General features: G+C 51.4%; 7 protein-coding genes across 7 annotated transcripts; 5 read left to right on the top strand and 2 right to left on the bottom strand.

Annotated features, from left to right (window-relative positions):
- Positions 1–124: 124 nt before the first annotated feature.
- On the top strand, positions 125–6,274 carry ESP1 (separin protein; the record flags this gene model as incomplete). The annotated part of the gene is made up of 1 exon (XM_064874884.1): positions 125–6,274. The coding sequence occupies one exon, from the start codon at positions 125–127 to the stop codon at positions 6,272–6,274; it is 6,150 nt and encodes a 2,049-aa protein (XP_064729284.1).
- A 478-nt stretch (positions 6,275–6,752) lies between these two features.
- PMZ80_006470 (uncharacterized protein) lies at positions 6,753–8,177 on the top strand (the record flags this gene model as incomplete). Its single annotated transcript, XM_064874883.1, has 1 exon — positions 6,753–8,177. The coding sequence occupies one exon, from the start codon at positions 6,753–6,755 to the stop codon at positions 8,175–8,177; it is 1,425 nt and encodes a 474-aa protein (XP_064729283.1).
- A 1,196-nt stretch (positions 8,178–9,373) lies between these two features.
- On the top strand, positions 9,374–10,923 carry PMZ80_006469 (uncharacterized protein; the record flags this gene model as incomplete). The annotated part of the gene is made up of 2 exons (XM_064874882.1): positions 9,374–9,502; positions 9,556–10,923. The coding sequence occupies 2 exons, from the start codon at positions 9,374–9,376 to the stop codon at positions 10,921–10,923; spliced, it is 1,497 nt and encodes a 498-aa protein (XP_064729282.1).
- Positions 10,924–11,458: 535 nt separating this feature from the next.
- PMZ80_006468 (uncharacterized protein) lies at positions 11,459–13,775 on the top strand (the record flags this gene model as incomplete). The annotated part of the gene is made up of 2 exons (XM_064874881.1): positions 11,459–12,860; positions 12,907–13,775. The coding sequence occupies 2 exons, from the start codon at positions 11,459–11,461 to the stop codon at positions 13,773–13,775; spliced, it is 2,271 nt and encodes a 756-aa protein (XP_064729281.1).
- A 1,408-nt stretch (positions 13,776–15,183) lies between these two features.
- Positions 15,184–17,236, top strand: MFS1 (MFS sugar transporter; the record flags this gene model as incomplete). Its single annotated transcript, XM_064874880.1, has 5 exons — positions 15,184–15,422; positions 15,497–16,110; positions 16,171–16,423; positions 16,481–16,603; positions 16,666–17,236. 5 exons carry the CDS (start codon positions 15,184–15,186, stop codon positions 17,234–17,236), a joined length of 1,800 nt encoding a protein of 599 aa, XP_064729280.1.
- A 1,361-nt stretch (positions 17,237–18,597) lies between these two features.
- Positions 18,598–19,470, bottom strand: PMZ80_006466 (uncharacterized protein; the record flags this gene model as incomplete). The annotated part of the gene is made up of 1 exon (XM_064874879.1): positions 18,598–19,470. One exon carries the CDS (start codon positions 19,468–19,470, stop codon positions 18,598–18,600), a length of 873 nt encoding a protein of 290 aa, XP_064729279.1.
- A 1,623-nt stretch (positions 19,471–21,093) lies between these two features.
- PMZ80_006465 (uncharacterized protein) lies at positions 21,094–21,345 on the bottom strand (the record flags this gene model as incomplete). The annotated part of the gene is made up of 1 exon (XM_064874878.1): positions 21,094–21,345. One exon carries the CDS (start codon positions 21,343–21,345, stop codon positions 21,094–21,096), a length of 252 nt encoding a protein of 83 aa, XP_064729278.1.
- Between the last annotated feature and the right edge of the window lie 654 nt (positions 21,346–21,999).

Here is a 21,999-nt window from a genome sequence, read left to right as displayed (position 1 = left end):
GTCAAGTTAGAAAGTCTACATCCTGCTGTGTAGCCAAGTTTACATAATACCTAATCTGCTTGGATACAGCATGAAGGGTACGCAATCAGCAGTATTGAGCAGTCAATAGTGTTGGAACAGGGATATGGCTGTCGCAAAGCCAACGACAAGAAAGACGCCCGCAGCTGGGAAAACCGCAACCGCGCCTACCACCAAAAGAGCAGCAGTTAAGAAAGATGAGCTTCAGGAGTCGGAAGTGTCGCGGAACTTGCGCTTGTTAAGAGCTATCCTCGATGTGCCAGCCGAAGCGACGGCTACCACCACGAAAGCACGAAGACCTAAGACGCCTCTAGCAAGTACGACCGCGAAACAAACGGGAGGAACGAAGACCGTACCCGTCACTAGGAAGAATGGCAAGACTTTGTCGGTGAAGGAAGGGCGGGCCACGTCTGAGCCACTGCAAGATTCTTCTGAACAGAAGAAGCTTGCTATGAACAGCTTCAATCAGAGTCTGAAGGTCCTGTCTGCTGTGGTGAGGAAGCGCCAGCTCAACAGCCAACGAAGTCCAGAAAAGCAAGAGACAAGCCTTGGGGGACAAGATGAAGTTGATCTTGACGCCCATGCAAACTGCGCTTGCGCTGCTCTGGGTGTACTGCGCCAGACCGAGGACACTAGCAAAGATTCAGAAGACTCGATACGGAAGAGAGAACAAGGAGCCATACTTCTGCTGGAGAAGTTGATCAGCTTGGAGATGAAAGACGCGGCAGTCGCGGCAGCTTCCAGGATATACGAGCAATACTGGAAGCGTAGGAAAGATGAAAACCACAAGCCGACTGGTGGACGAAACAACACACAGCTCGGACTCCCACAGCTGTTGGTTCTGAGCGGTAGTCTCGAGCTCCGCAAAGACTTCGAGACGGTGTGCACCTTCCAAAGCCAGATTCTACGACTCGCAATCCTACAAGGTGCAGCATGCATTACTAACGACTTCGTGCGAGCTGTAAGCATAGCCACTGCAGGCAGTCCAGCCGCCGTCATCTGCACTGGTCAGCAAATGGGACATACTGACAAGAAAAAGGCTGGCGACGATTTGAGGACAATTGCCCAGGCACTCTCAAAGCTCTACACTATAGCTGTAAAAACCAAGGGCTCTTCATCCGAGAATGCAGGCCAAGCATTGTCGCTTTATAGAGAGGCATTCGTCGTGAGGATATCATCATGGAAGATCCTGGAACGGCAAATTGACCTCGAGCAAGATTTGTGGACACCGCTTGACCGAGCCTTGAGACATTTCTGGCACAAACAGATGCAGGAGAACCAGACTCGATACGAAGTGACGAAGCAACTGGTTGACAGAATGCAATCTCATCTCTACGAGTGCTCTTTCAACACAGAACTGCCTCTCCAGCTCTCAGACTTTCTTGCTCAGCTAGCAGAAGCAAACTATGATCACCAAGAAGCTGCGAATCGTCTCGCAGACCTGTCCAGGCAGGCGTTAGGATCCAACAAACTGTTCTACCAGTGTCGACTAGCCACAATTCAGCTTGCTGGGACAGGTCTTGAGGTCAACACATTGAACTTCATCGACGAGATCCTCCGCAGCTTCGAGAGTTCGAGCCAGGGGGATTCGGCCCTGTCTTCTCATGATCTGCTAAGCGTGGTCCGACTGCGCAAGTTTTGTTCTGAGAGACTATCAATTACCGCAACGGCCAGAGTGGAAGGCCAAGAATCAACTTCCGACACGGCGTGCCTGCGGCTGTTGTTTGCCATACTGAGATTCTGCGCGTCTCAGCTTCGCGAGGTATGCCACGACGAAGTCAAGCTACGCCGATCGTTGTACCTGGCAGTCTTGAAAACCGTCGAGGCAATTGTTGATGCTGAAAAGTATGAGGTCCACAATGAAGATGCAGTGCTCAAAGAGTATCTGGACAGACTCGATGGTTGTAGCACAGTTCTGAAAGAGGTCGAGAATGAGTCCTGCCTCACAGACCAAGATGACCAGTCGACCGTGATACACTCGTTGAGAATCAGACAGTCCAACGTCTTCTGGCGTGCTCACCTCAATCCAAGAGTGACCATGCAAGGGCCATCGGCCATTGATCTGGCGCAGAAGTCGATCGCTTGCCTGGAGGGCATACCAGGCGAGGAGTTGGGCAAAGCAGCCCTTGGCCCACGCCTCGAGAAGCTTGCAAGTATGCATCTTGTAGAACACGCACCCAACGCTGCCAAGCAGGTGCTCGAACAAGCCATCACGCACTACATCAGAAGTGGCGCACTAGCTGATGCTGTTGAAGCATCCTTGTCCAAACAGAGTAGCAAGGTGTGGACGGATTCTGTGTCTCTGGCTTCTCAGCTTGGCCGGGCGCTGCACGCGTACAACACACTCTTTAGCCGCGACGACAGTATCGAGGTTCTTACCCAATATCTGTATGACGATGGAACATTGCCAGAGATACACCGAGCTGTTCTGCTCGAACATCAAATACTGTATTGGCTCAGGAAAAGACCAGAGAAAGTGGTTTTTGAAGTTCTCTTCGAGCAAGCGCGATCTGTGTTGAAGCTTGCATACCTTCCACAGCACTACGTCTGGCGCCTGAGGTTTGCTTCTGCTTTTGCCTTCCATGTTTTCAAAATTCTGGGTCTTGACGGCGACGATATGATGAAGAGTACAGAGTTGTTGTTAGCTGTGCAAAGCCATACCGACAACCACGAGCACGCTTTCCTGAAGCAGTATGAGCCCACCCTACTTTCGCTAGTTAGCTTACAGCGCGACATGATCACCTGGAAGGCCAATACAAGCAACAAGAGTGGAAGCCTGTCTTGTCTGCGGTCAGCCATCGAACACTGTTCGAGCTTGATTGACCTCGATGAAGTTGTCGACAACCATGAGTGTCTGCTATCGACTCTGAAAGCATGTACAGACCATGCAATGGCATTGCACGAGGAGACGAATGCTGTCATATGCCTTCAACTGAGGCTCCACATCATACAATGTGGAGTTGTTAATGTCGAGGACGAACAGATTGATTGCTACACCAACCTTGCACAATGCCAAATAAGGCTTGATGACTTAGGAGCGGCGAAGGCCTCATTGATGAATGCCAGCAAGCTGCTGGAAGCTGACGAAAGAAATCACCGCGCCTTTCTTGACTTTCACTTGGTCTCAGCTAGATATCACCTAGCCTCCTCAGACACGACAGCAACGGACGCTTGCAAAAGCCATCTGGAACAGGCACAGACGTACTTTCGAAAAGTATGGCCTAAGGATGCCGACCACAGCAGCATCAAGCAGATCGAGCGGGATAGCGTTATCGCTAAAGGTGCTCTGCTTGCTTCCGAGTTGGCTATTCGCACTGGTAACCTGGCAGCTGCAAACCACTATGGTCGACAAGCAGCCAAAATTTCAATTTCGATATGGACAGCATTGGAGAAGCGTAAGCCGAAAAGCAACACTCCTCCAGAAGATTCGACCATGGTCAGCTTGTCTGAAGGTCTCTCAAAGCTCAACATCACCTCGCGACAGGGCCCCAATGGCGCTTCCTCTCATGGAGTCAGATACTGGCCATATCTCGATCTGCATTTTCAGAGCCTTGCTCATGCATCTTCAATGATGTCCCACATGGGCCTATATGATGATGCTCTACACTATGTCAACCAGCTCAGACAGGTTGTGTCCCCAATATCTTGTCCTCATCCATCAATGAGCCCTGTACCTGCTCTCGCTATACTCTATGCCAAGTCGGGAAGAGAAAGCGACGCAATGCAGTTGCTTGCTACTAATTCGACGTCGCTTAAAGATACATGTTCTGTGCCCGTGATTGATGACATACTTTTGTGTTCCGAAGCCTACCTCGCGCTTGGAGACGTTGAGGCTGCACGTCACTGCGTGCAGAAAGTGCGTCCATTGGTGATGGTGTCAGGCAGTGAAGCGAGTATCAATGAGAACCCCGTGAAGCAAAGAGAAACCAGACCGGTAAACAAGGCACGACGTGGGCCAGCCAAAGCCAAACTCGCCAATGGCCCTGTCAAACATCAGAAGAAGCCTTCTGACAACCCGTCTCTAGGGGCGAAGGACAACAACATACCGTGCAACGATACATCCTGCTTCAGCTTCAATCAAATGCACAACGAAGATCGACGAAAAGCGTTGCTACTTATGCTTGCAGCATCAGACGAAGACTTCGACCACAACACATCTTGTGAAACGTATACCCTGAGATCGTATACGTCACAATGTGTACTTGTACAAGAAATCTTCGCGGCCGCCAGATCGAGCTTGTCCGAAGCATGGCAGAAGCTTTGCGCAGATTCAATGCAGTCTGTTCTCACCGAAAGTGCAGTGGCTCTCCCCTCGAAGTACGTTTCGAGAGTACGCAATGGACGAGTCTCCTTCCTTCAGGGCGTCGGTGATAAGGTCAATGATAGCTCTGCCAAGGTGCTGGGAGGCTCCGGCTCGGCCGGTGGTCTCCCTGACATAGTACAGTTGTTGCAGTCAGCTCACAAGATGGTCAACACGTTACTCACGCAACGACATCAGCATTGCCCGACGGATATGGTCCATGCACTTGTGAAGATGGAGGCGAGAATATCTCTGCTTCTGACGACCATGAACCAGCCGTTCGCGACCTCATCAACCGAGCTTGTGCTCAAAGCGTCGCAACCGAAAGACGATGCGCTCGACAGGGAAAGAATGGTCGCGCTCGCAGAAAGTGCCACTCAATCCAGGTCATCTTTGTCCATGTGGCCAACATTGTCCTCAGCAATGACTGCCAAACAACAAGCGATTTCGGCTGGACACCTTGACGACCTGCCTTCATATTGGTCTGTCATCTCCCTCACGTTGGCAGAAGACAACGATGAGCTGCTTGTGTCCAAGATCATTTCAGGAAGGTCACCGTTCCTGATTCGAATTCCTCTCCGCAGAAGCAATGAAGGGGATGGAAGCGACGACTTTGTGTTCGATGATGCTCGAACCGAAATGCGGCACATTATCGAAGAAGCAAATTCGTCGTCACATGATGTACGAGGTACTGCCGACAGAACCATTCGAGCCCAATGGCATGCAGATCGCGAGAAACTGGACAGGAGGCTGGAGGTGCTGTTGTCAAACATTGAATCCTTCTGGCTTGGTGGCTTTAAAGGGATCTTGTCACCTAATGCACATGGTCAAAACCAAGTAAGGCGGTTTGGTGAAGCATTGAATCGGTCTCTTGGCAACCATCTGCCTTCGAGACAAAAGAGCGGCAACTCTGCGGATGAGAGCGTCGAAATACACGACCATATTCTCGAGATCTTCCTTGGGCTTGGCAGCTCGGATGAAATTGATCTTGACGACGCCATCATCGACCTACTCTACTTCGTTGTGGATATCCTACAGTTAAGTGGTGAGCGAAATGCGTACGATGAGATTGACTGGGACGCGATGCTCGTCGATGTTATTGACGCTCTACGAGCATGCCATAAGGCACAACCGCAGCCTGCTCGTCATACAATCCTGGTCCTTGACAAGGAGCTCGAGTGCTTCCCGTGGGAGTCGCTACCCTGTCTGATCGATCATCCGGTTTCGAGAATGCCCTCGCTGGGCTCTATCTTTGACCGCCTCTCTGATATGCGCGTACAACAGGGACGCGGCGATACCCTCGCTATATCGAGATCTACGGTCAAGGCTTGCTCCATCATCAATCCATCCGGCGACCTCACTTCGACACAGTCACTCTTTGAACCAATACTCTCTTCGAATCTTCCTGCACAACGATATACGTCACTGATCAATACATCACCGACCGAGTCACAATTCTCCTCACTCCTCAGCGCATCTGACATCCTCCTGTATTTCGGCCACGGCTCAGGCGCACAGTACATCCGTGGTCGAAACATTCGATCACTGCCCAAAAGTGCGGTCACCTTTCTCTTTGGTTGTTCCTCGGCGAAAATGACGGAACACGGTGCGTTTGAGAGCACAGGCATGCCGAGGTATTACATGCTTGGGAACAGTCCTGCTGTCGTTGGATGTTTATGGGACGTAACGGATCGCGAGATTGATCGTGTGGCTTTGAAGACGATCAGTGAGTGGGGATTGGTCGACAAGGACGACGATCGTGTGAAAGAAGGCTTGAAAAAAAAGGGCCGAAAGACTAAAGAAAAGTCCAAGGAGGTGCAGGTCCAGAAGGACAAGCATGAAAGCAGCAAAACATTGATCGAAGCTGTGCAAGAGGGTAGGCAGGCTTGCGTATTGAGGTATCTTTGCGGTGCGGCTGTTGTTGTTTATGGTGTGCCAATTGTCCTTACAGAGTGATGGGATGGTCGTGTTCTGAGCGAAACGTTGAACTTGGTTCTGGAGGGCCTGCATACTGAATAATTAACGCCAGGACAGGTTATACTATTTAACCTTTACTGAAGCGTTTAGCATGAAAATGGTAGATAATCAATTCGACATGTTTCCCCAGTATCCACGGACACGCAGTGCTTCACTCTACGCAGGCCGTCAGGCATCAACCCAGCAACTAGTGCGAGGCGTCAGTGTGCTTCGTTGACTCGAGTGAATTGTAAGCAAGACTGAACGCCACGACTTTCTAGCACTTTCGGCGTCTGGCGTTGCGATTACATTGAGAAAGCGCTATCAGCGATCGCAAGGGCGTCGCGTCAGCCCACGACCTCCGCTAACGTGCTCCTTCCTATTGCCACCATTCACGTCGACAGCATCCTATCCTGCAACTTACAGGCCCTACGACAAAGCAGAAAGCTAATACAATCCGCTTCACCAACCAGGCAATATGGCGCGGCGGCCTCCAAACACGGAGCTGGATGCGCTCATCACTCAATACCAGCATTTGACAAACTACCCACGCGGTGAAGAAGCCCTCTTCTCCCTCCGCAAGATCGGCAGCATGGTCAAGCCCATAATGCGACAGCGTGGCTGGCACGTCGGCACACTAGCAGAGTTCTACCCCGACCAGACAAACCTTCTCGGCCTGAACATCAATGGTGGCCAGAAGATCCAGCTACGGTTACGGTACCCTGGCGACTCTAACCAGTTCTTACCATTTGAACAAGTCCTAGACACGATGCTGCATGAACTCTGCCACAATGTGATTGGTCCTCACAACGCGCAGTTTCATGCTCTTTGGGACCAGCTTCGGGACGAACAGCAGGCGTTGGCGCTGAAGGGGTATACAGGGGAGGGGTTCCTTGGTCGTGGTCAGCAGGTTGGTGGGCGGAGGTTACCGCTTCATGAGGCGTCGAGATTGGCGAGGCAAGCGGCGGAGCAGAGGCGGCTGGCTGCGGAGCGGGCGAAAGGGAGTGGGCAGAGGCTTGGCGGGATGGGGATTGTGCGAGGTCAGGATCCACGGCAGGTTATTGCGGATGCGGTGGAGAGGAGGTTGCGTATTGAGAGGGGGTGTGCTAGTGGGACGGCGGCGGGCGATAGAGTCGTTCGTGACGATGCTAGGAAGGGCGCACAAGTGACGACGACTCAGTCGGGACCCGAGGACGAGAATGAGAATACCATGATGCAGGCTTATATTGACTTGATACAGGAGGAGGAAAGGGAGAAGTTTGGTAATTACTATAGTCCACCTACTGCTGAGAACCCAGCAGGATCAAGGGGCAGAGGTGCACAAGGAAAAGTCAAGTCTCTGGTTGAGCAGCAACAGGAGATCGAGAAGGAGATTCTCAAGCAGAAGCAGAACCCAACACTTACAATACCTATACAAGGACGACCATCAGATCCGCCGCGACCGCAGCCAGGTGCCAGACCGACGCCAACAGCATCGCAGCCAAGAGCCCCTTCGAAACCAGCAGCACCAGAGCCCAGCCGAGCACCAAAACCGCCAGTAACCCCAGTTCTGCAGCCAGAAACCCAACCTCCGATCGAGACCTGGACATGTGAGATCTGCACCTTGGTCAACCCGCTCTCCTACCTCTCCTGCGATGCTTGCGGCATACAAAGACCAGATAGCATATCCGCATCAATTCTTGACCAGTCGCACAATACTTCATCAAGAACGAAACAGCGCGAGACGCCCAATGCACTTAAACCAAAGAGTAGTGCCTACGACAGCATACAACGATTTAACAACGAACGAGTAGAGAAGATCAGTCGTGGTCCAGTCGGGTGGAAATGTGGTGGGTGTGGGAATTTCATGGAGGCTGAATGGTGGACTTGTGCGAGGTGTGGGAGGATGAAGGAGAACTCGTGACCGAGCTGTTGTGTAGAAGTGTCTGTTACATCTGCAATGCATCTGATAGAGACAAAAAGCTCTTTGTGTAGATCCCGAGTTCTCCCAAGGGCAGAAAACCAGATGACCCGGGTTCCGAGCACGAGGAACTGTCAATGGAATCCCGAGATTTGGCATGCTGCGATGGTATAACAACCCGGACGTAGCACAAGATTCGTGATGGTGCGCAGAGCGACTGGTTCCTTCATGTAAGTTCTCATGGCGCTAGATATGCTCAAGGTCATCGGCACCAGCAGCCGGTTCTGGCCCCATTCTCTAATATGATTGGATGACAATCTTGTCACACCATGGGCTTAGGCCCGGCGCTTGACCGTATTTGGAGTGCCCCTTGGCGCGTCTGATACAGACTTGGATACTCCTGCCTCTCTTGACTTGCTTCTTATCCACGATTCAGCATCGATCATGTGCCCCTGCGTTAATGCGACAAGTAGTCGCCCTTTCCATCTTTGCGCATGTGACGAATGTGCAGAGAATGGCCTTGCCGCCCAAATCGAGAGACCATCTTCATGCTCACGAGACGCACAACGTGGATCTCGACCATCATGTACGATACCAACCGCATGGATGTGTCAACGTACTCAAGCGATTCATATCATCGACCAAAGTCAGTTGAGGTCCACTGCATCCGCCGAAGGTTTGGATCTCAAACTCCCGCGATCTCGACCCTCTCAAACCCATGACTTCAAACACTGTTATACCCTGGTCCCCGGTCATACCCCCTCTCAGTTATCTCTTGGGATCAATACGAATCCCATTATTGGATCCTTCCATCACATGTTTGGGACATCCAGACATATTTTTGTCGCCACGTTGATAGACAAAGGACTGTGTTCAGCATGGACGCTTTGTTTGAAGTCGACCTCCCAAGAACATCCTCCACCCTGCACGATACCGGATCCAGCTGCACGTCTACCCACCCGCCCTGATGGCGCTTCTGACACCCCGGCTATGAAGGCACACCCCTTCACAACGGGACTCGATATAATAATGGCTTGCACACCCCGTGGCCTTGCTCTCTCTTTGTTCCTTCATTGCTGATACAACCGTCGTCGAGGTCTTTGTTCGTGTTTATAGCTGCTGTGCAGCGTTCCATTCCTTTCATATACCCAGTCACTCCTTCATTCGTTGTTTGCTGTTATCAAGACTCAACTTTCAATATGCAGGCATATTCGAAGCTTACAGCATTTGCTGCCCTTTTTGGGCTGTTCAATTCTTCCTTGGCGGCTTATACTCTGAAAGATGATTATAGCGGAAGCAACTTCTTTTCCATGTTCGATTTCTTCACGGTAAGCAATATATGTCAATCCTGTCCACTGACGCGAAGCTAACATGATTTCAGGACGAAGACCCGACGCACGGCTATGTCGACTACATAGCACAATCAGCAGCACAGTCTGCTGGACTTATCAATACAAATAACGGCCAAGCCTACATGGGCGTTGACGCGACGAATGTCGCTTCCGGTCGAGGACGAAAGTCCGTCCGTTTAACTTCCAAGGCTATGTACAACCAGGCCTTGATCATCCTCGACCTGGAACACATGCCTGGCCAGGCTTGCGGTGTCTGGCCAGCATTCTGGACAGTAGGGCCTGACTGGCCGTCCTCCGGCGAGATAGACATTATCGAAGGTGTCAACACACAACAGCACAATGCCATCACTCTGCATACAGGACCAGGATGCTCGATCGCGGAAACTTCACCCAACACCGGCTCATCCAATGCCGCCGCGTTGTTCTCGGGATCAGTATCCACTCCCAACTGCGACATCAATGCCCAAGGCCAATCCAAGAACGCCGGCTGCTCGATCGCCACATCTGACACAGCCAACTACGGTAATGGTCTCAATGCCAACCAAGGCGGTGTCTATGCTACCGAGTGGACATCAGATGTTATCAGGACATGGTACTTCCCACGAGGTAGCATTCCTGCTGATATGGAGAACTCGCCCAACCCTTCCGCCTGGGGCACACCACTCGCTGCCTTCCACAGCACATCCTGCGACATTGAATCGGCCTTCAAGAATCAGCAAATAGTATTCGACACAACATTCTGCGGTGACTGGGCAGGACAGGTATGGTCGACAGACGCGACATGCTCGAGCAAAGCCGCAACCTGCAACGAGTACGTCCAGAACAACCCCGAGGCTTTCAAGGACGCCTTCTGGACCGTCAACAGTCTGAAGGTATACACTGGCGGTGCTAGCGGCAACGGCACAGCTCCGGTATCAAGCAAACCAGGATCAAGTGCTATTCCCACTGCCAGCCGACCACCAGTCAGCACAGGTACCGGTGTGCCACCCGTCGGACCAACCGGGTGGTCCTCAGCCCCAGGCAGCGCTGTCCCAACAGGAAAGGCATCGAGTGTGCCATATGTGCCGCCTATGTACTCGAGCGAAGCTGGCCCAACAACAACGTTCACCACGAGCACGGCCTCAGTCACGCAAACTGTACCAGGTGGAGATGCATCATGGGGCGGCGATCACACACGGAGCTGGAGTTGGGGCGGCAACAACTGGCATGGTCCTCCTCGAGGCAAGTGGGCTAACAACTATGAGAGGAGCGTGCCGGAGGCGACGGTTGCTCCTGCGCCTGTGTCCCTGCCGCCGCCGATGGTGAGGTCGGTTGAGGTGCAGGAGGATGTGGATGTTAATATGGTGAGGAGGCATATGGCGAGGCATAAGAGGCATGAGCATGGTCATGGACTTTAGAGGAGACATGATCATGATGGTGTGTACATTTGGTTGACGATGTGGTTCAAGTACAAAGTATTTATGGTTTATGAACATTCTGAATAAGTGATCTTCGAGTGTGTATAGTGTGAGTACAATGGATCTAACAAGTCAAACTACAGTACCTACCTCCTTTCCCTCACCCGAAAAGATGCTTTTAGCTGCTGCAATAGGATAGCTTGAAACGCGTAACGCATGCCCCTGTTTTTCGCGTCATTTTCGTGTCAAATCTGCTTTGCGGGGCAGATCTAGACCTGCATTGCACATGCCAGTCTCCTGCATGATTGCGACGCCCGCACTACAGTAGACTACGAGCTGGAATTCGTCATCGGCTGTCCCATCCAAGAAACTGTTCGCGAAAATGCTTGTCTCGAACGGCACGGTTCGTGGGCAGGCTCAAGGATATGGCCCTCGCAGATTCCCCCAGAGATGAGTACGTGTGAGTATTTGCCCGCGAACACAACATCATTCTGTCAAGAACCTCCACCACATCCTCATTCCATACCAATCGAGCATGGCGTTGCTGTTACCAATGTGCAGCTCGTTTAGCATTGTGCTGCTAGCAGTAGTCATCATCGCCTTCGCCTGCCCAGTTGATGCCTTCGGGGCTGGATACGTTGCTCGAGGATCCAGTCAGCAAGGGACAAACTACCGTCATGGCGACATTCTCATGAGCGTATACTTCCTCAAGCATGTACACTCGACGCTTGTCCGGCAGATATACTTTGGCAACTGGCTGCGGGACTTCAGCCAATTGATTGACCGTAAGGCCATCGAAGTGGTGCCGGAACCTATCCTTCGAGCAGTCGTGGCAATCTTCGCACACATTCAATTCGGATACTCGACTGGGGAGTTCGAAGTTACTCCGGAGAGACTGGGATGTTATAGGCCAGAGGAGCACATCGATAATCCGAAGGGATATGAAGGTGGTGGGGATGGTCTTCACAAGCAGCTAAGGCTTCAGGTTTCGCCGGAGGAATTAGCTGTTCAGAGCGGCACTGCTATGAAGAATTATGTTGCTAACCAGGACTTTACGGGCGTCAATGATACCAGTTTGGACTACATTGAGAAACAGCTTGTGGCGGCGATCGCTTGTGGACGAGCAAGGGACCCTGAAGCTTATACACATCTTGGGGCTGCACTTCATACGTTGGAGGATTTCGTTGCGCACTCGAATTGGCTGGAGCTTTGCATCCAGATGCTTGGTTCTCAGATGGGCGAAGGCATACCGGAGTCGAGTGCGATGATGAACGTTTTCGCATTCACTGGTGGTGCCGCTAGAGTCAGAACCCAGCGAGGGCTAGTCGCCCCATTAGTAACAGGAACGTTCGGCGCGCTTGACTTGTATCAAAGTCTGCTCGGAGAGGTTGATGACAAGATCTCCGCGTTGAGTCTGCCAGGTCTACAAATGCGTATGAAGGGCCCTGAGGACTCGATCTCAGGTGCTTCGAAAGCCTTAGTGGCCCTTCTGAGCGGAATTGGAGGGAATGACTTTGTGGACAACATCACGAGCATCAGTAAAGCGGCGACACAAAAGCCAGCAGATTGGGGCAAGCTGAACAAAACTCCGACTCTACTCTGGGAACAGGTACAGCCCTTCTTCCGGATTCGAGACAAGATTGTGCGGTGGGTGTACGATCATCTGACCGTGGATGCGGTGGCGAATGCTATTGCTGCAATCTCCACAGCACTCGATAAGCTAATTTATATGGTCATTGGCGTGTTTCTAGGTCCAGTATTGAAGGACATTGGAGGGGCTCTTCACCAGCAATCTGAGCATTTGTTAAGGAAGGATCAGCAGATCCGGTTGCAGAAAGGTGAAGAGAGTATCTTCGGTGACAACTCTACCGCTACAGATCCGACGCACTCACAGCTGTGCAAGGATCATTACGATCATGACTTAAACGAGCTAGCAGGTGAGTACCTCAGCATGATCATGCCCCTCCGCTGACAATCCTGCAGGCCTTGTAGCATCCAAAATCACTACTCTCACAATCAAGAAGATTGTCGAGATCTGGCAACCAGGCTCTACGATTGATCCCAAACCGGCGCTCAGCTCTATCCTCGCTACCCTCCACCACCCCTTCAATTACTCCAAAGACACCGAAATCCAAGCTCTTATGGTCGCCGAAGTCCTTGAATGGTGCACAAGTAAAGCCAAACAATCTCCTCAAAATTACGCGTCATTCCTCTCACGCCTCGACCGCTCGCATATGGCCGCCAAACTCGGCGAAGAGGCGGAACAGATCGCCCATTCCCACGTTCCAGCCTTCACAGCGGCATACGCCAATCCGAACAGAGTCGGCGGCACGACAGCCCATGACCTCGTCACGATTGGTGCAACGGGCGCACACCAGAGCTTCTCCGAGCGATTAAGCAAGAACATCGAGAAGAGCCTAAAGGAAGGTGCGATCAAGGGACTAAGCATGGAGGACTTCCCTGGCATCAAAAAGACCATGGAATCGTCGCCTTCCTCCGATACTCCAAACCCAATTGATCAGTCGCTTACACGTATCCCCGGTATGAACCTATTATCAGTCTTCGACGGCATCGACATAGGCGAGCTCGTATCCGCGCCCGGGATGGGCATTATCCTAAAGGATGCAGTGATTGGCATGAGGTTGCAGGACACGGAGATGGTGGAACGGGAGCAACTTGCGGCGAGGGAGAAGTTGGGGAGTCTGGAGGATAGGCCGGTAAAGGAGATGCTGGCTTTGCTTGATTTTGGGGCGAAGAAGAGTGGGGAGAAGGAGAAGGAGCAAGCGGCGAGACCGACGGAGGAGAGTAAGGCGAGGAGATTGATGCAAAAGTTGCATATTGGGAAGTCGTAGTCCCGTGTTGCAGTGGGCTGCTAGATGAGTTATCACTGAGATCCGGATTTGGCTACCGGTATACATACGGTACTCCCGAAGAGGAGGGTATTGCGGTGTTTGTCTTCTCATGTTGTGCTTGCGGCCCTTCTATGACACAGTATCCCGGACGGATCGACTGTTCGAGGAAAGCTATTCAGTTTATTAGATTTTGAATTGCGAATATAGAAATTCGACCGTCCTTGCCGAAGAGCAAGCTCGGCGGACGAACTGTTATCCACAATGCACATCGAGCCTCTTGGGGGAGACTGTCGCCATACGGAAACCACACTCGGACCGCATACGCTCGAAACTGGGAGACGCGTTCTGCTGAGCTGAAGCGATCGACGCGTCGCGCTAGACTCAAACTAGCTTAGTGCCATGCGACTAGCTCCTTCCTACTCGATGATTCAGCCCAGAACTTCTATACACAGCTAGTGCGGAGTAAATACTTGTACATCAGCAAAGTATCGTGGTCGCTGTGCCGTTGACCTACGATACTCTGGATCGGCTTCTGCTTGATCTGGCGGGCATTTACGACATAATTCAGCAACTGTTCCAGGTTCAGCTCTTCTTGGCAGCCTTCGTTCTTGCAAGCGTCGAACGATAGATCACACTGATGCTGCTCCTACTTGCATCAAAAATTTGCCTCCGCAGCCGCCGCTCCACGATTAACCTATAACGACCAGAAGAGTGTTCCTGGACGGCGAACAACTCACAGGTGGCAAAACAAGATAGGTGTCCAGCTCTTTCGCTTCTCGATCGCAATCGTCCATACTCTGCATGATTGACCCGTGGCCTAGCTTCTTAAAGTGGGCACAGATGCAGTGAACGGGGTCATAGCTGAACAGCATGCCAGCCAGGTAAGGAAAATTTCCATCAGATTGTTGATCTCGCTTTATCTGATCAGAAAGGCCAAGACTTTGTCTTCCGCCGGACAGCGCTGCAAGTCCCTCGGTCCCTGCATCGCGGCTTGGGTTACTCTCATGGATTTCGCTTGGCAGAAGAAAATTTGTCTGCCAAGATCTTATCAGATGAGATGATCTCTACTGATCCGGCATTTAGTCCTCGAACCGGCGCTCGCTAATGTCAGGCCTCTTCCCACCTCTTGTAGGTAAGGATATGATTGGCTTGATATGCCGGAAGGTCTCCGATAGCTACTTGGTATGGATCATGCCACGAGCGATAGCACAGGAGCTGGAGGTAATATAGGCGACATCGGTTATTCTCCTCTTGGCTTCTATGAAGCTATGATGGGGTCCTCGTCTTCCAGTCTCTCGTACTTAGAGCTCGATGTTCGCTCTTTTCATTCACGCTCCCACGTGGCTTCTGCGACACCATTACCTTCGAATCATTCTGGGTCGGCGGGTCCAGTCAATAATCTCGTGCCATGGCAACCATCACAGCTGACATGCCGCATTTGAGCGAGAAGCCCGCTATGGCCGCCATGACCTCCATCGAGACGAACGAAGACAGACCGCGTCCGCACGACACGAATGAGCATTCCTCGGAGAATATCTCGAAGCATGATTTGGAACACGATCCTATACAATACCAGGGTGGTGTCCGGCGTGTCAGAGCCATCACCTCGGTCTGGTCCAAGCAGACGATGGTGCTTATGTTTGTGCTGTGAGTATCACTAGCCGCCCCCAAAGGTTGAGCTGTTGGAGCCTGTGTGCGGAAGACTAATGTCTCCTTGACAGACTCTACCTAGTCTCCTTTATCGACCAGCTCCTCACATCCGTTGATGGCGCTTTGAATCCTTATGTCACGTCTACATTCAACAGACACGGCCTGTCACCTAGCGTTAGCGTCATCGCGACCATCCTCGGTGGTTCCTCGAAACTCCCACTTGCCAAGGTCATCGATATCTGGGGTCGGGTTGAAGGGTTCATGGTCATGCTCGTCGTGCTTGTCGTTGGCGTGATCATGAAAGCCACCTGCCAAAACATAGAGACTTATTTCGCTGCATACACTCTCTACTGGGTCGGACATCTCGGTATCTTGTATGTCATTGATGTCATGTTGGCCGATATGACCTCGTTGAGGAACCGGATGATCATGTTCGGTATCAACGGCACCCCGACAATCGCCAGCACTTTCGCCGGGCCAAGAATTGCGGACCTTTTCTACAACCAGGTCAGCTGGCGATGGGGTTACGGTGCCTTTGCTATCATGATGGTGGGATCGTGTATTCCGGTCATTGTGGTCATGATCTGGCAGCAGCGCAATGCCTTCAAGTCTGGCGCAGTAGAGAAGAAAGTGTCTCACCGCACCTGGTGGCAGTCTATTGGACACTACTTCATCGAGCTCGACGGTATGTGTTCCCTTCCTCTCGTATATCAAGGGTGTAATGCTAATCATTGCTCATCCTTAGTGGTCGGCATCATTCTAATCACAGCGGCGTTCTCCATGATTCTCCTCCCCTTCAGTATCGCCAGTTATGCGCCTAAGGGATGGGCAAGTGGATACATCATTGCCATGGAGGTACTCGGTGTGCTCTGCATACCTGCCTTTTACGTCTGGGAAAGATACTTTTCTCCAGTACAATTCCTAAATTGGCACTACCTCACTGAGCGGACCATTATCGGGTCTTGTCTGCTCTATGGTGTCATGTTCATCTCCATCTTGTGAGTTGCTCGCAGATCCTTTATGTCGATTGATGTGAAGCTAATACCTCATTTTAGCGCCTGGAACGCCTACTTCAGCTCCTACCTTCAAGTCGTGCACAGATTAAGCATAACCACTTCCGGTTACGTGCTCAACTCTTTCTCCCTGACTTCAGCAATATTTACCCCTTTCATCGGCTTGTAAGTGCATCAAGCAGTGAGCCCACACAACACACCCGCAAGATAACTGACATCTCTCCTAGGCTGATTCGTTACACTGGAAATTTTAAATGGGTCGCATACTCTGGCGTACCAATCATCCTCCTCGGCACCGCCCTTCTAATCCCATTCCGACAACCCAACACCCACGTCGGCATCCTAGTCATGACACAAATCCTAAACGGTCTCGGCAGCGGCATCTTCGCCACCTGCGGCAACCTCGCCGTCATGGCACCCGTCTCACACCAAGAAATTGCCGCCGTCACGGCCATCTGGGGAATGTTCGGCTCTATCGGCGCCTCAGTTGGCAACGCCATCGCCGGTGCCTTGTGGAACAACATCCTCCCCGCGCAACTGTATGAACGACTCCCAGAAGAGAGCAAGGCCCAGAGTGCTACCATCTTCGCCAGTCTCATTACGCAGTTATCGTACGCTGATGGGACGCCAGAGCGTGATGCGATTGTGGGTGCATATGGGTATGTGCAAAGGAGGATGGTCATCGCTGGAGCGGCGTTCATACCGCTTTGTTTGGCTTCGATTTATCTGTGGAAGAACATTAATGTTAAGAAGTTGGAGAGGGAGAGGGGGACTCAGACGAAGGGGAATATCTTCTAGGCGGTGGAGCCAGCCGGTACACTGTTGCGCTTTCATCAGCTGTTATGATGCAAGTGGCCTCATCGGTGCTACCCATCGGTCTTCGTAGTGGTTTTCCCACTTTTTCAAGAATACCGGTGCAGCTATTAGCCGTCCGACGCGCCTGAGTGCTGTTCTACATGACTCGCCAACACGCGAAATCAGTGGTGGAGGCAGATGCTCACTGTCAGCAAGCTTACAAGTTCACAATGATGTCTTACTAATAAGATTCACAAGTCGCTGTGTGCTCTCATCACACACCGACCTCGCCCGTGAACAGCTCACACAAGTTCTTCTCCTCTTCCCTCTTATGCTCCACTCCCTCTTCCGAAGGCATTGTGCATAGTTGAGCCCACACGATCGTCCTCTAGATCCAGCGGGGAGGGTACAAAGAAAGGATCTGATGCCGCGAAGGCACGACCGGCTTCCTCGTAATCCCCCAACAACCTCGAGTATAGCAAGAAGGTGCGACCTGGGTACTGCGCTTTCCTTGCACTACTGTAGTCACGGCTTCCTCCCACGCCTTCCTTTGTTGTTAGTCGTGCATGCCGCCTCTAGGACATGTCGTAGGTAGGTACGATCAGCGTATCGTTCCTGCTACGATGCGTGGAACGCGGCTTCCTTAAGTCACTTCGCAATAGCAAGCAGGTGCGATTGACGTGTCGTTCCTACCATAAACCGTGGGACACACCTTCCTCTTGAGGCACAGTAATGGAAGGCAGGCACGATCAGTGGTTCGTGCCTTCCATGCTTGAGCTGCACCTTCTCCGCGTCTTCTCAGCAAAGTAGGCAGGGGGTGCAGCAGATGAACATTTGACGTGGCGATCTACGAGCTCACCGATTCACGAGCTCGACATGAAGATATCACAATACCGACCGTACCATCTCATCGCTCGCGGTGTACCCGCTTACACTTGACCAGAGCGACCAAATCCGCAGCTCCTAACTGGAGAGGTCTACTGGCCAGGTCGGACTCGCCGTCGGTCCTTCATACTAAGACGTTTTGGATCGTTTCCAGGAAAACATCGGGTTCAGTTCGCATGCGAGCTGTACCCGTCGTGTGCACCGCGGATAGTTTCTGACCCATGGCGGTCGTGATCAGCAGGGCATGGGTCTTCGGAATAGAGCGGTTGAGTGTTGTGCATGCGAGTGCATTGCCACCCTTGCCGCCGAATCGTCCACAGGCGGCGGGTTGTGCACTAGCTCACAGGATGACCGCTCCCGAGATGAGAGGTGACTTCGACGTCCAAGATGAAGCAAGACTTGTGATATCAAATCGTAGGCTGTATAGTGTACCACGCATAACTGCCCCCAGAACCTCACCATCGCAAGCAGATCTCAGCTTACCTCCCTTCACCACACACAGGCAACACAACAACCTTCCTCAACGTCCCCACCCTAAAGGGTCTAATCGCGCCCCATAACCCCACAGGTGCATCTTCGGCCACGCCCTGTCTAACAAAGCCGCGTCGCGTCCAATACTCCACATTTCCAACGCCCTCGAGCGCAGTCGCCCACAGAGAGATCGTGGTAGGACCAGCGGCAGTGGCAGTGCCATGAATCCGTTTCAGCAACTCCTGCATCAGGACATCAATGCATTGCGTGACTAGACCCTGTCCACGGTAGCGTGGATCATTGATTGAGGCGCAGATGCAGACTTCCCAGTCTTGGGTGATTGTTGTGATGCCGGTGGCCGGTTTGATGTGTTCGTCGAGAGATAGCTTCTTTGGAGACGAGTCGGTGTCTGAGCGTGAAGTTGATACAGCAACTTCCTCGACGGCCCTATTGTCGAAGTCGGATCCCGACGGATTGGTCTGCGCTGCTCGCCATAGATCGATGGCTCTTCCCTTCCAGGGCTTGATGCACGCTATGGCTACTGGGTGAGACCGGCGGATATCTGCACTTTTGGGCTCGACGTCAACTTCCGTCTCAGGCACCTGGAATACCTCACCGCCTTTCCCAATGCGAATATTAACATCAGCATCATCATTAGCCGCAAACGCAACAGCCACCATCCCCTCCCCGCCCAGCTCACTCGCCAATTGATCACGACTGTGTATTCTCCGCCCAGGCAGAAAGGGTTGAGCACCGTAGCTGGATCGGTCCTGTGATTTATAGGCGTTGTTAATCAGAGCGTTGATCTCCGGGGTGTGCGCGGATAAGCCCGGGTCAGAGACTAGGGATAAGGACGGGTAGGATTTGGTTATGACGGCCATTGTGAGTCAAACCTCGAGTCTTGGTACGTGTACATATGTGTGAGATCTAAGAGCACAATGAATATGTCGAGAGACAAATGTGTTCAGGGTATACGAGGCATCGGTTCCTTTAGTAGCAGCTGGCGGCTGACGGCGTGGTTGCAAGGTCGTAGGGCGTAGCCTCGGGCGTTATTGCATTGATTGTAATTGTCCTAAGGATACGTCAATTGTCATGAGACTCAAAGGGCGTAATGGAAGACAAGCGAGTGTGGAAGAGCAGTTACAGTACTGGCGAGCAACTTCCCGACACGCGCCAACTTTGATGTCTTTTGTCGAAGACAAATGTCGAATCTAGGGTCTGGCTGCAATAGTTGATCAACGCCAGATGTGTATAAAACCTAAGCTGATGATAATAGCTCCTCTCTAGCTCTACAGTCTCTATTACCTACTTCATGAAAAGTTCATACTATTTGGTTACATCGTTGATGGTAAGATAGATAGTAGCTTTCTCGTCTACGGTGGTCCTTTAAGCACTAAGTAAACTTTACTTCGCCGTGGTGTAACTACTCCGATTCTTAGCTATAGCTTAGAACTAACTATAACGTCTTCGTCATTCAGACGTGTATAGAGTAGTGATAGAAGGTAGCCGTTAGCTAGCTACAGTCACTATAGATAATATAGATTGGTAGTGGTGGTGCAGCAGCAGTAGTAGCAGTAGACTGGTATCGACATTTGTCAAAGACAGAAGCCTCGAAATTTGGCGCGTGGCGTGGAGTTGCCCACCACTATTACAGTCCCCGACATAAAGTTTTAACGATCCATGCTTACCTCACCATAATTAGCGAACTTCAGGACTCGCTAGTAACATTTCTTAGGCGACGACTTATCTATACTATCATATATACAGATAGAGAAGGCGAAGAAGAACAGATTGTTACAGGAAAGTATCCCCGTAGATTGTACACTAAGAGAGGTATATTTAACTAAAAACGATCACTCGAAAATTCGTGCTTAATTAGTGCTTGAAGTATAAATTATACTACCTTCTCTCTTAGCTTCGCTGTCACACCATCACGCCTATATCTATAATAATTTAGCTGATGTACAGTAGTACAGTGTTATGATATTTACTAGTAAACTGTAATAAAAATAATTAGTTAATACCTAGGTAAGGGAGTTACAACGGTGTAAAGATACTCAGTTTTGGTGACGTAAGCATGGATCGTTAAAACTTTATGTCGGTGACTGTAGATCATTTTGTGCTCAATCTGTCGTTACATGTGGTGCATAGGTTGCGTGGAAGATCTCATATTCGTGAATCTGCAAAGAGTCTGCGCGTTGAACGAGTGCTCTTTATATCTCAGACAGCCAAGCTTACCGATAACTCCTCGTTCCCTTAACAGGGATGGTATGAGTTGTTCTGACAGTAACATGGACCCAAGAAACTTGGGAGATCTACTCGAGCACCAGAGCCCGTCCTTGAACGAAAGGATTCGAGGAACAACTTCATGCAAAAAAGTAAAGCATTGATAGTAACTTAAATCGAGCGGGCAAGGTGAAATATCAATCTACAAAACGCCGCGACCACATTCTGGTCCTGTACATGAGATCAACGGCTAAGCCGCCCCATCAGGGTTGCTCTACTTAGTCCACCTCCTCAAAGCGAACCTCATCGTCGAATGCGTCGCCAGTAAACGCCCAATCACATCTAACCTCTTTCTCGACCTGGCCAGGAATATGAGACGGCACAGACGGCAGCTCAAGTATCAGTGACATTTCCGTCTCCGTCCCAGTCGAACTCTCTACATCACCAACCTCTTCCTCTTCTTCCTCTTCAACCCAAGGCGCAACATCGAACTCCCCCATCGTGAACGCCTGAACATAAACCCCACTCATATTGCTCATGTACCAGAAAACAGGCGTACACACCGCCTCACACGCCAGCCCCGGATCAATCTCATCACCACAGAATGGACATCTCACCTCGAGCTAGCCGTGGTTCTGGCTGCGGTCGAAGACATAGTCAGGACACTGCCTGACCAATTCTTTGACGAGACAGGCGCCGTGGACGTTCTGAGCGCAGCAAGGAAGCCAGGGGCAGCAGCCTGGGGTTTCTAGATCGGCGTTATCGCCGTAGTATTGGTAATCTGGGTATTCTGGAAGCCAGCTTCGACAGATACCGCAAATTTCGCCGTCGTTTTCGGTGGGAATTGGAATCATGGTGTTGTTGTTGGGTGCGGGCTGTTGCAAACGTTAAAGGGAGCGGTTATGGGCTGCTCGACGATGGATTGCGACGAGACGAGTAAGGAATCCTTCGCGGGCTCATTGAGCTTGAAATAGAATCGGGCGCTTACCTGAGACAAAGCAGTATTGTGCTGTAGAAGCGGAGCTTCTTGTTGTTGTTCTTTGAGCCTATGCCTTCTCACATCGTGCAGATATCTTTGTTACCTCATAAGAATAAAATTGGCTGCCATGGTACACTTTGTCCAGCTCGTGAAGGAGGACGCTCTTGTTCAATGAATACAGTATCCGTAAACTCGAGTGTGAGAC

The sequence above is a fragment of the Knufia obscura genome (assembly GCF_036327395.1).
Source record: "Knufia obscura strain CCFEE 5817 isolate CBS 148926 chromosome Unknown scaffold_7, whole genome shotgun sequence".
NCBI lineage: Eukaryota > Fungi > Ascomycota > Eurotiomycetes > Chaetothyriales > Trichomeriaceae > Knufia > Knufia obscura.
The sequence above is the reverse complement of the archived record's forward strand: the minus strand, read 5'-3'. Positions and strand labels throughout refer to the sequence as shown.